The sequence below is a fragment of the Vulpes vulpes genome, chromosome 2 (assembly GCF_048418805.1).
Source record: "Vulpes vulpes isolate BD-2025 chromosome 2, VulVul3, whole genome shotgun sequence".
In the NCBI taxonomy this organism is placed as follows: Eukaryota; Metazoa; Chordata; class Mammalia; order Carnivora; family Canidae; genus Vulpes; species Vulpes vulpes.
The window spans coordinates 41,306,663-41,319,788 of NC_132781.1; the positions used below are offsets into that span (position 1 = coordinate 41,306,663).

The following is a 13,126-nucleotide window of genomic DNA, read 5'->3' on the forward strand; positions in this document are numbered from 1 at the left end:
AAAATGCTAAGATTTGGAGGCTGTGGGGGCACGGAGGTGGGGGAAAAGAGTTCAGTGGCTGCAATATCTAGAAGAAAGTATATTTTAAGTTTTTCCCTGGTTATAATGGTTGAAATGCGGATGATGAGGCAAGACCACAGGCATACCCTAGGACAGTGCTTCTCACACCCTAGTGTAAGAATCACCTGGAGTGTTTTATTAAAACAGACTGCTGGCTGGGCCCCCTTGTGGAGTTTCTTATACAGGAAGTCTAGGGTGGGGCTTAGTATCTGCATTCTATCGAGTTCCCAAATGATTCTGATGCTGGTCTGGGATTGTAGCTGGAGAAACATTGTCCTAGGGAGTAAGGGACAAGAGGGCAAATGACCATGGTTATATGCGGAAGAAAAGTTGGTCAGATTTCTCTTATTTTTTGGAGGAAGAAAAGCAGCTGACTAGGTGCAGTAAGGGGATTGATAAATAAATGCTGGACTAAATAACTTGTTTCCTCTGCTGACCAAAGCTTTGTTGCTAACCAAAACTTAATACAGTTATTTTAATACAATGATTTGTGATTGGATATTATATGTGCCATGTTCTTCAGGCCTTCAAAACTATGTATGTTTATTCATGCAAAATTGGGATTATAAACTGGGGATTCTATTTATGTGTCTTGAACATCACAAAATAGTTGTAATACATTACTAAGGCTTTAAAAAAAAATCCATGCCAACACCTTAAAGAGAATAATGTATAGTAACTATACATCGGTGCTTCATGTGTAAAATTTTCAGATAATGGAACTTTAAACACAAAACCTTTTTAAAATTTTCACCATTTTAGAAGGGTATCACTTCGAGTGGAAAACATGACCACATGGAAGTTTTCCCTCACTACCCACTGTCATCATCACACACAATAGCATCAGTTCTATAACGAATAACACTTCTAGGGTCAACCAGAGTTGTAGGAAACTGTTCACTCTGACACTGAATGAGCCCAGAAGACTATAGGTTTGCCATTTCTGTCACTTTGTGTATCTCAGCCTTGTTCAAGCTATTAGCTATTATTTTTCAGTGTATCCACCTCTAGCAGCATGTTGCATTGACATACTTTCCCCATGTGGACCTAAGAGTGACTCCATGGCAAGGAATATGCTTATGTGCTTCAAGATGTTATTTTCCTGAGATGACAATTTTCTAATTGTTGATTTTCCTAGATTTTCAGGTTAGCCTCTGGATGGTTGAGTTGTTGCTGGCAACAGGGAAGTGGGGTACTACCATATTTTGTGTATTTTTTGCATACAGTATGCTGTACCAGAGACATAGAAGCCCTAGGGCTAGGCTAGTATATCTAGTAAGGAAATTGTAATTCTCTTCACTTACAAGCTAAGGTACCTTAAAGGATGCTCTTCCTCCCAAATTCTAAAAACTTATCAACCTTAGAACACTATGTGAACATTCTAAACATTTCACTATCTTATATCTGTTTAAAAGCAGAAAGCTTTATAGAATAACAAAATTCAAGTCAGCTATAAGGTAAAGAAAAAATGTAAGATGAACCTCATGATAAAAAGGAGCAAAATCTACTATAACCTGATAACAAGGGAATTCCTGATGTTGGTATATTAATATTATTGCTCAAATTTATATAAAGATTACATTTACTAACCTGGGGAATGCTGGGAAGTTGCAAGTGAGGTCATGGAATTAGAAAGGTTAAGATTAGCAGTAATACTAAGCTGGCTCTGCACTGCAGGAGGATAAGGAGAAGTGGGTGTCAGGAGGGACTCCTCACTGGTTTCTTCATCAATTCCAGGCAAATACGTGTCAATCAAGGCATCAAGAAACTTAACAATAAGCTCAGCATAGTCTGGGATTTGTGTTTGCTGTAATGGAAAATAGGAAATTATTTTAGCTCCATTCTTTTTTTTTTTTTTTTTCTGTAAATCCCCTTTGAAGCCAAAAAAGATTAACTCAATTTTTGTTTTGGGCTTAATTTACTAATTTTCTTCTTTTATACTAGAGAGCATTAAAGAAAGTGGGTGGCATACTATTTCTAGACTACCATGGGATTTACAACTGGGAACTCTTCAGCTTACACCTACAGCTTCCAGATGAACCTACAATTATTGAAAGCCATGCAGAGGCAAAGACTGAATTAATCCTGAGACAGTAAAACCATCAGCAATGATGTCTAGTCAGTTTTTCAAAACACAGAAAATGAACAGAGGATCATCATGCCAGCCGCCATTCAGATACTCCACTAACTGAACACTGTGAAGGGCAGAGGGTTACTGGCAATCAAACTACAAACAGACCTGCAGGATATATTATTTCTAGGAATTCAGGCCCATTTTTTAAATGACAGCTTTTGCATATCAAGAGATATTCAGTAATAATTGAACAAAATAAAAAACGAAATATCTGATTCTTAAAACTAGAATAAGATTTAGATAATTCAGCTTGATTTAGCACCCCTGAGTCTAGAACACTCCACTAGGAACTGTCCAGGGAAGAAACAGAAGTCCTGCCTTCAAGGAATCTCAACCCATCTGGAGGGACCATATATAGAGAGAATAATTAAAAATACATTTAATACTACATCAATTAATGCCAATCAAATAAAAAAAATGAACAGGAACAAATAAAGATATATTCAGGAAAGAATGAATCTAATCCAATAGGTTGGAAGGAAAAATGTTTTCATGAAGAAATTTTTTTTCATTATGTAATTAAAAAACAGCTTGAGATTTAATTGACATATAACATTATATTTGGGTCATAAGGTAGGTTTAAACCCTAGGTCACACTCCTTCCTAATTACAAGATACTTAAGTGTATGCATTATGATCAACAAACACCCAAGTGACCAAAAGCAGAAAACTTACAGAGGTTTCTTTCACACCCTTCTGAAAAGTCAAGCATAAATTGAACTGGGTTGTTTTTTGTAAAAACTAACATATAAACCTATTAAAGGTGCTGCCTCTTAGAATCTTGTGGTGGAAAACATTTTATAAAAATAACATGTGTTTATCATGTTATTATCATGTTATCATCATTCTGGTTTTCAGCATACTATGTTCTTTAAGCAGGCACACTAATATGAATAAAAACTTTAGTTTTGTCAATGGAGAAAAACAGATTTTCTTACCTTTGAAAAGGGTCCTGCAAACCGCCATAAGCCATTAAAACCAAAACCTGCAACAAACCAAATGGTACTCTTATAATAAGCATGACACTCTTCTAATCCCTAACGGAAATGAAATGTTATATAGTTGATGACATTTAAAGCCTGTGTACACAATGAGAACATTTTTTTCAGAATGAATGTCAGAGTAGGCTAAAACTCACTTAAAACACACTCAGTATAAAACCATATTTTAATCTTAAGAAGCTGTAAACTGGTTACTCATTGAACATACAATGAGAAGAGTACAAAATGGTATATGGAGAGAGAAGTATGAACAAGCCTATCCCTTATAAAGAATTCCTTATTTAGTGCATTCTGTAACAGTGCACATGGCAGCAAGTTTATCAAGCATCCTCCTCCAGAGACATTTACTTACTTTGCAGATAAGATGTTTGGTACTGAGGTGGGGATTCTTCATGGTATACCACACTCTGCACGATTCCATGGATTGGATTTAACAAATTTGGATCTTGGCACAATGACAACAAGGTGTTGATCTTAGAGTCCAACAAATTGTGCCTAAAAAAAAAAAAAAAAAAAAAGTAAACACAGGAACATTTTAAAGGAAAATTCAATAAAAAATATACACTGGAAAACATTATATAACACCCAGAACAATGTGATAAAAATGAAGGGAAAGGAATATTTTTTACCATCTGACGCTTTTCTAAATTTTGTATAAATAAATGTATAAATAAATAAAATACACTTTTTTGGTCTGTCCTTTGTTGTTGCTCTTATATTTTTTTATTTTCAAATTTTTATTTACTTGCTTTTAAAAGATTTTATTTATTTATTTATTGAGAGACAGACAGAGAGAGAGAATACGAATGCACAGGGGAGGAGCAGAGAGAGAGAGGGACAAGCAGATTCCACACTGAGCACAGGGCTTGATCTCACAACCCTGAGATCATGACCTGAGCTGAAATCAAGAGCCCAATGCTTAACCAACTGAGCCACCTAGGTATCTCTTTTTTGTTGCTTTTAATCATTACAAAAATACGGTAAAAACAACAAACTAGTATTGTCACATAACCATGTTTATATATGGTTACTGCTCAAGACAAGGTTGGTTTCTGTCACTTGATATGTTTTAGAACTATTTCTTTCTGCTGACTGTTGGTATGTACCCAGGGAGTTAAAACTAAATTTAATAACAATCAATGTTTAATAAATGCTGAAGATCAGATCAGATTAGATTAGATCAGATATTCTAATCTAATATCTAGATCTAATTCAAAATTAAGAGGAAATTAACTATGTCTAACTTGGCTGCACTCCATTAATAGAAATAATCCAGAGCCAACTATATGAGATTCCCAAATTCTAAAATGAGATTAAACAAAAATAAGGAAATAATAATACTACATAGACGGCCTGGATCAGGAATAGGATTTCCCAAGTTTCTTTAGGTTATTGAGATTTGAATACTTTGAGGCTAATACAACCTTCATTCTTAAGAGAAAGTAAAATTCATTCATCTCCTATATAGAGGGTTAATTTTGTTTTCACTTAGCTGTGGATAAATACAAAAGCTCTACCAAAAAAGAAACCAAACAGGTACATAGAGCATCTAATGGTTTGCTTTTAAGTGAGGAAATGAACAATGCTCATCACGAAGGACCACTTAAGAAAATTAACAAGATAAAAAAATGTTTTCCCTAATAGGCCAAAACTTAGTCTTAGCCCCTACTAAACCCTCTAAGCTACACCTCTATCATACAGTCTCACATTCCCCTCTCCACAACCAGTGAACATTATTGAATGATACTTTTCCTAAATTTTTATGAGACATATGACTTCCAAGACACGTACAGAAGTTAAACACAAGAGATACTTACACAACAGGAAAAACCTTGGGGAAAACAACACTGGCTTCTGCTAAGTATTCATAAAGAATTCGCTGATCAAACTCATCTGTGGTGTATTTTACCAGTGTAGCCTGCCAAAGGCAAAAAAGTCAACAAAACACATTTTACTTTGTGGCTGAAGTGTTGTACGTTCTGGTGAGAAGCATAAGACAATCTTTCTTTCCTGTTTTTGATATTTAAGGGCCTCCTAAGAGTAGACTGGAATAAAAAAACTTGAGAGCAAAAGAAAAAAAAAAAAAAAAAAGGCAAAAACCTTACCAGAACAGTAAGAAGAAGTGCTTGGATCTTCGGATCAGTAAGTACTTCTTCATCCAAGAGAACATTTGATTCAGACACTGAAACTTTGCGTAAATGTGGGTGTTGCTGTGATGAGGAAATCCTCTGAGTTTCTGCAATAATATATGGATTAACGTGATCAGCTGTATTAACAGAACATACACACTAGATACCACTTCACCTAACATATTTTAATGTTTTTTTTTTTTTATTTTAATGTTACTTCTAAAATTCAATAGCTTTTTAGTAGGCACTTAACAGCAAGATAAACATCATACAGAATTAATAGTCACCTATATAAAAGTTCTGGCTGGCTGTTCAAAATGCTGTGTATTTATATATATGATTACTTTTTATACAGGTTTCAGGATAACTTTCATTTTAAGGACTGTATAGCTTATCTTCTGAAAAAGCGCAAATGCATCTACATTTCATCCTAAAGATTCTAAGAAATGGCTGGAAAGCAAATATGGCTCTCCCATCTTATTTTCAATGATCTAGATCAATTATTAACTCTGTTTCTCACCCATTTCATAATCAGTTTCTGCTACTCTCCTCATTTTGGGGGGTGTTGTGATCCCTGATTCCATTTCTTGCCTTTTAGGAGCCTTTGTGTCTGATATCAAGTGATCAAAACTTTTCCTTGTTCCTATAAACAAAAGTTACAGAATATGGCAGTTCATTAACCACAATGTCTGTGAATAGGATTATACTAAAAAGAAAATGTTTGGACATCAAGTGTTTAAGTTTTCACTTAAGGACCCAAAGAAAGCTCAAATATATCCCTGGGGCAGAGTTTCTCTCCTTTGATCTCCATCTTGTCAAGAAATTTGGCCCCATGGCTTTGCATCTCAGGACACGATGTATCTTATTGGTCCAAATTAAACTGAGATTACATCCACTACACTGGAGGTAAACCAAGCTCAACCAACAAGTACAATATTTGATGATGAATATAGGGGTATGCACTGTTCAGTAGCAAAAATCAATTAAATCTGAACAGCCTTTTTTCAATTTAAGAAATTCTACTCATGGCAAGAATTAGTCATTAACATATGAAAACTTTCCAAATGTAGGCAAGATCAAAGTTTGATTTTAATTCTGCAATCTTTGAAAACAATATCTGCATACCTAAAAGTACTAAATAATACATCTACTGGGAGATGCTTCAAAAATGGCAAGTAGTACAGTACCATCTCCACTTGGCTTTGAGTCCCTCTAGCATGTATTGCACTATGTGAAATCCTTTTCTCTATTTAAAGTACTGAAAATGGATTATTGGGACTTGCACTAAATCTTGTCCACTCTACTTCACACATCACCCTAAACCTAATTCCTCTTCTCCATTCTCCCATTGCTCCCGCCTTAGTGGAGGTCCACATCATCTCTTATTCGGATGCTCTATCCATCTATTACCTGATCCCCTTCCCAAACATTTCTTCCTATTTCTCCATGCTGGAGCCAGAAAAACTTCCCTAAAAACGAAATTTGGTAATGTTCCTTCTCTACTTAAAGATCCCTGCTGGAAATGTGGCTCAATCTCTCAACATGGTATACAAAGTCTGTCACAGTTTAGTTCCAACTCTTTGCTAGCCTGGTTTTCTACAGGTGCTTTTCCTTACTTTTCTTTACTCATGCTTGCCTTCCTTAGCTTGTCTGTCAGACAAGCATGTATTAAATCTTCAATACCCAGTTCAAATATTACCTCCTCTCTGCAGCCTTTCCTAATTTCTCAGGTCCCCAGTTTCTCCTTGGCAAGATATGTTATTTTAATGGCACCTGGGGATGCTGTTGTGATCAGCTGATTTTAAGTCTTAGCCACCAAACTATGAGCTCTTCAGGGCAGAGACCATAACATTTTATCTAGCACATGAGCTGAACGAACTCAATAGTACATTTTCTCTGAAGCTGGCTTTTCATTTACAACTTCCTTGGCATGATAATCCAGAACTACCAAACACAAAGTAACCAGGAAACTCCTGGAAGACTATTTTTGTGACAAAGCATAAACAGAAAGAAACTCAAACTAAAGGTAGCAACCCTATGTGACTAATAACAGTGATTAACATTCATGGTTTCAATTTCTTTCATGGCTCACTGGCAGGTTATTTATTTCACACTTCATTGCTCATTGCTTTCCTTACCAACAGAAACATTTTCCCAATACCTAAAGATACTTAAAAATATGCTTGTAGGGGTAACTGAAACCCACTGAGCCATTCATAGTGCTGGTCACTGACATATGGATCTTGGTGTACTCTAAAAACAATGAAAACTTCAGCCGAAGTTATATAAGAGCACCTTTCTACTTCCTCTGTAGTGAGGTGGGATCAGTGGGGATCTCTCTCATTTTCTTTCAGTTTTTATAAAGGTAAAGGGTCTCACAGAATTTTAGGTGTACTTATTGACAAATGTTGATGTAACTGAGCAATCTTAACTTTCAAGAATCATATCTTCTTATAGAAATAAAAAAATACAGTAATAAAAAAATTTTAGTTGTCTTTCTAAAGAAAAGATGGCAAACAGTATTATTATAGCTTCATAACTTATTGATGTAGACTGCTCTCAGACAATATTTTTGAGAAAATACATCGTTAAAGTCCTGCATCTGAGTGCAACAAGATGCCTCCTATCTTGTGAGTAGCTAATATCTGTCCTATTCTCATTTCCCTGTTGCTTGGCCAAGGCAGAACAAAACAAGGACAACCACAGTATTTAGTCTGAGAATCAGAAAAACAAAAACAAAAACAAAACTGTTTTAAGATCCCATTCTTATTCCTCTGTCTTAACTGAGATGGCTTAACTGAACTATCAACAATTTTATTATATCAAAATGGGAATTTTGATAATTTTGAACAGCTTCAAATAATCTTCCAAGAAAGAAAGTGTCTGACCATGAAAAAAATAAGTATAAAAAATTCTATATGATTTAGATAAACTAACCCAGCAACTTCTTCGTATTGGCCTGAGAAGGCTGCCCCATGTCCAAACTCATGGATTTCCTGGCTCGGGGACTGGTCTGGCCCACGGCTGGATAAGTGGCTGCAAGGTACCCTTCAGAACCTTTGGGAGATGACCATGGCTGGTTTTCCTTTAGCGTCCTGAGAGATTTAAAACAATTGAGAAGAAGTAAGTAACATGGTAACAAAGACAACCACTGTACGCCCCTCTCAGTTGGTTGTCCTATTTCCCAATGGCAGCAATCACTTAATTTTAAAACTGCATTTGAAAGGGCTTCAGGGTATAAACTCTTAGTGTTATCCAAGAAATATCTTCCCTTCCTTCTTTCATTCATTCGGGAAACCTTCTTAAAAATTAGCACTATTCTCTTTTAGCACTTTTCTCCTTAGCACCTACTTTCTTCCTATGATGTTTTGTACACAGTAGCATTCACCATGCACAGAACTGTACTGCACTGATTTTTTTAACCAGCAAAACTAAGTCTAAGCAGACAAGTATATTCTTGGTTAAACCAAGAAAATCAACTATACTTTTGACAAGGGAACACAAGCAAACTCATCTTTTCCTTTTCATAATAAGAAAGGCATATCTCAAAGAAATATAATCAAAGGAATAACTGAAGAATAAGACTACTGAAAACCAAGTAAACCTGGAAAACTTCTGCATACTTTGTTAAAATCTCAGTGGGAAGTTGTGGAGGGCCTTTTAATCAAAAAGTGGGACATTGCTAAATTGAATGATATATGACCGAAAATTTACTTTTGTTTAATAGGAAGTCTCCAAAATAATGCCATTCTCATGTAATTTCTCTGTGTTGTAGTGAAAAATATGCTACTCAAAACTACATATAGCAGTGGACATAATGTAATTATCTTATCATCTAAATCTGTACTCTAGAAAACTTTTAAATAACTTAGTGTAATAAAAGTAAATGCAACAGGTGAGGGGGATATGGGGTAACTGGGTGATAGAGGCATTTAAGGAGGGCACATGATGTGATAAAAGCACTGGGTGTTACATGCAATTGATGAATTATTGAGCACTACATCTAGAACTAATGATGTACTATACGTTGGCTAACTGAATTTAAATTTAAAAAAAGTAAATGAAATAAATGTGGTGGCATGTGTATCTTTGTGCAGACGTGCACAGCTTAGCTTTCCATCATCAAGCATGTGATGTTGTTCATATTCCACGGTAGTTTTTCCTAGGCCCTTTCTTGCAATCCAGTGATTTCAAGATCATCTCTTTTCATTACCCAACTGGTTTGTGCTTAAATGAGGCAAACTAATGTTAACATGAGCATGATTAGCTTAGAGGAACTGTCCTACTAATCCACATAGAACACTATACATTTATAAAAGGGGTTTTGATTTATATATTCTTCCTAGATTATCTTTTCCTCTATATATTACCTCTGGATTACTCTTGCTGCTTGCCTCCTAGCATGGAAAACAGAAACCTGATTATAATTACATAATCATAGGAGAAGGCCACTGACCTATAGCTAGGGTCGCCATGATGGATGGGATACGTATCCATAGGAACATTTTCCATTGAAATATCAGTAAGAAGAAGAGATTTTCTATGTTTTAGGCTACAGCGACTTCGAACCTCCTCAGACACTGTGAGTAAGGCTAAAAGGAAAAAGAAGGAAGGTTATTTAACAAAATACAAGTGTGACTTGAAACAAGATATATTTCTTACAGCCTCCTGAAGAGGATAATAGCTCTTAGATATGCAGATAAAGAGCCCAAGAGAGTGTGAAGGGTATAAACCACTTAGGACAGACTTTATTACCTTAAGAGTTTATGGTCTGTTTTGGAAGACTATGTAAACATGAAATATACAGAGATTTAATAAGAACCTTGTATCTGTCAAGTGCTTTAATGCACATTTGGCCTCAACAAACACAAAAGTAGGCAGGACAGATCCTATAAGATCCAATCTGAGATTTAGATGATTTGCCCAAAGTCAAATGATTCAAACAAAAAAATTGCCACAAACTAAAATCTGCAAACTGGGAATCAGCATTCTCCATTGAACTAAACTGGGAATCAGCACTCTCCACTGAACAACTACATTCAAGAAGTATTACAATTAAGTGCTAATTGTTGGTGAGTGAGAAACACAAACCGGGTAAGAGCAAATAGGAAGGTTTAATGGGATGGTGGGAATGGGCATTCTAGGTAAAGCAAATGGCATCAGCAATGCATATTAAAGAGGCAAAAGGGCAATTCCAGGACGTGGCAAGTAGATGAGCTTAAACCAGCCCAACCACCTGGAGGGGTAATAAAAATGGGGCTTAGGAAAAGATGTCACACTCAAGAGCTGCTGAAGGGCCCAGATGCTAGGCTGAAGCTTTCAGATTTTATGAAAGACAACAGGGAACCATGCAGTGCCTTGAACCAAAGATGACAAAGGGAACACATTGAGACATTAGTGCAAGTTCTTCTATAAGGAAAAAGGTTTTGGCAAAACTTTCAAAATTTTAACCACCACCACAGGACTAGCTGGTGAACTCTTTACCCCACCAAGCAACTAGCTGAAGGACCAATGGGTTTCTGTATCATCTTGGCAGTCCTTAGGTATATATGCAGTAAGATTAATTTGGTCTACCTTGTGTTTTTTTACCTGCTAAATAAGCCACGCTCTGTGTGTTCACCTCAAATTTGTCACAGTTTCTATGTTTGTTCACCAGAGTTAGTAGTGTATGCAAAATTCTGACTGTTCTTGCCACAATGGCAGGTGAAGGATGCCTGTACCCTACAAAGAATAAAAACAAGAAGTTAATCCACTTTTTCAACAAGTATTTCTTGAGTTCTTATTGACTAGCAACTCTGCAAGGAAAGGAAACATAACCTCCTGCCTTCTGAAAATAGCCATCTGGGAAGGTAAAACATATGTACGTGAATAGTTAGTTACATAAAAGATTAAGTACCAAACCTGTAGAAGAACTCTAAGGCACCTCAGGGAGAGGAAAATAAGATGGATGTGGTTTCAGATATTCTAATCCCTAAAGCAATGCAGGCAATTAAAAAAACTAGGTAAAATAATAATAATAATAATAATAATAAATAAATGAAATGAAATGAAATAAAATAAAATAAAATAAAATAAAATAAAATAAAATAAAAACTTAGGTATTGGAGATCACTTTAAGATACTATTAGTGTTATTCCATTTAAAGATGGGAATTTGTGCACTGAAAATATCTGGTACCTTTAAAAGGAGAGAATAAGCAAGTGCTTTATCAGCCTAGTGCAATCCTTCTTTTTGGCATTCTGCAGTATCTTTTTGGTATCTTTTGAGCAACTGATGTTCACTTTAGAGATTAAAATTATTAATTTTTTTGCAGAAATTTTATAAGGTAATGAAATCAAATGTTCACATTCACAGTAGTGGGTGTATGTACATATGTTAGGTTAAAAACTGGAGGGAACCTCCATGATCCCTCAAGCCTAAGAATCATTTAAATTGATTTACAAAACTGCAGACTCAGGATAGAGCTTAAGTCTCTAATTGTGGCCAAAGCTGGTTTACACCAGCTCCTTATCCCAAGCCTTCCTTCGTATTGCCTTTGCCTCTGACTTACCACCCTGTGCTGTTCCTATTAATTGTGTAGACTCTGGCCATGACTGTTCCATGTTAAGAAGCCAAAGCTAACACACAGCGAAGTCAGCAGTGGGGAGTAAAGCCAGGATAGGCACTGAATGAGCTGGCTCTGAGGACTAGCTGGAGACCACTGCTATCAGTAACTCAGAAATTTGGGGTGGGGTACCAGAAAGATGAGATGGTATGGTATATAACAATGCGACTGATCAGCAATACATTAGAAACAATTTTAAGAAAATCTGTGATCAAATCTCTAAGAGAACATAAATTACTCAAAGTAACATTTATTGATTTACATTCTGCCTTATTTCAAATAATCAAAAATACTTAGTGTTAACTAAGTTAGAAAGTCCACTACTTATGATTATTTCAAGAATCAAATCTTTTGCCTTTTAAAGGAAATCTGTATTTGATGCATAAATTAGGCTCTATTAAAAAATCTATTGAACAAAGCATAGCTCAATAAAACATGTATCGGCATTTAAAGTAAGACATATGAGGGGCGCCTTGAGAGCTGAGTTGGTTGAGCATCCAATTCTTGGTTTTGGCTGGGGTCATGATCTCAGGGTCGTGGGATCAAGCCCTGTATCAGGTTCCATGCTCAGTGAAGAGTCTGACTGAGATTCTCTCTTGCTCTGCCCCTCCCTGCTTACCCTCTCCCCTCACATGCTTCCTCTCAAATAATCTTTATAACAAACAAACAAATAAATAAAGACATATGAGCCAAATTATTTCAATTTATTTCAAATAACAAATTATTTTATTTACTTCTGGCTTCTTGATATCCTTTCATAAAAAATATTCTGAGGCCTCTACCTTTTAAGAGGTGTCCAACCAGTGCGAAGTTAAAGTTAGAGTTGAAATTGAGTCCAACAAAATGATCCATTTGCTTGCAGTGCCATTCCAGAGGATTCCGGATTGCCATAAATACTTCCTCTGGACTCTATTAAAGATAATCAGAATATGGTTGATAGTGTTCACACAAGAACTTTCCTTAAAGGATCACTTACTGGGTTTTTTTATGGTGTTCAATAGCTATGACAAGATAAGTAATCCATTCAAGTTGAGAGAAACTATTTTCAGGTGACTACAGAAAACCATAGAACATTTAGGATACTATAAATTAGTGAGACAATCAAGCATAAGATGATAGAAGACAAAATAGCTTTGATTTATGCTGCAAAATAAATGACTATCAATTTAAATTCTGATGACTTTTTAAAAATTGTAAT

The 13,126-nt window shown here is 35.7% G+C and overlaps 1 protein-coding gene across 18 annotated transcripts in view; it reads right to left on the reverse strand.

The window, feature by feature from the left end:
- The window catches only part of NF1 (neurofibromin 1), a 264,921-nt gene that overhangs the window by 13,407 nt on the left and 238,388 nt on the right, over positions 1–13,126 (reverse strand). For 10 of the 18 annotated variants that reach the window (XM_072747755.1, XM_072747756.1, XM_072747761.1 and 7 more), the window contains 10 exons: positions 12,711–12,837; positions 10,914–11,045; positions 9,781–9,916; positions 8,262–8,419; positions 5,845–5,967; positions 5,301–5,431; positions 5,013–5,113; positions 3,548–3,690; positions 3,133–3,179; positions 1,651–1,867 (listed from right to left, as the gene is read on the reverse strand). In XM_072747755.1, coding sequence (XP_072603856.1) covers positions 1,651–1,867; positions 3,133–3,179; positions 3,548–3,690; positions 5,013–5,113; positions 5,301–5,431; positions 5,845–5,967; positions 8,262–8,419; positions 9,781–9,916; positions 10,914–11,045; positions 12,711–12,837 — 1,315 coding nt within the window. The remainder of the gene's footprint in view (positions 1–1,650; positions 1,868–3,132; positions 3,180–3,547; positions 3,691–5,012; positions 5,114–5,300; positions 5,432–5,844; positions 5,968–8,261; positions 8,420–9,780; positions 9,917–10,913; positions 11,046–12,710; positions 12,838–13,126) is intronic. The other 8 variants (XM_072747766.1, XM_072747765.1, XM_072747764.1 and 5 more) reach the window with 3 other exon arrangements.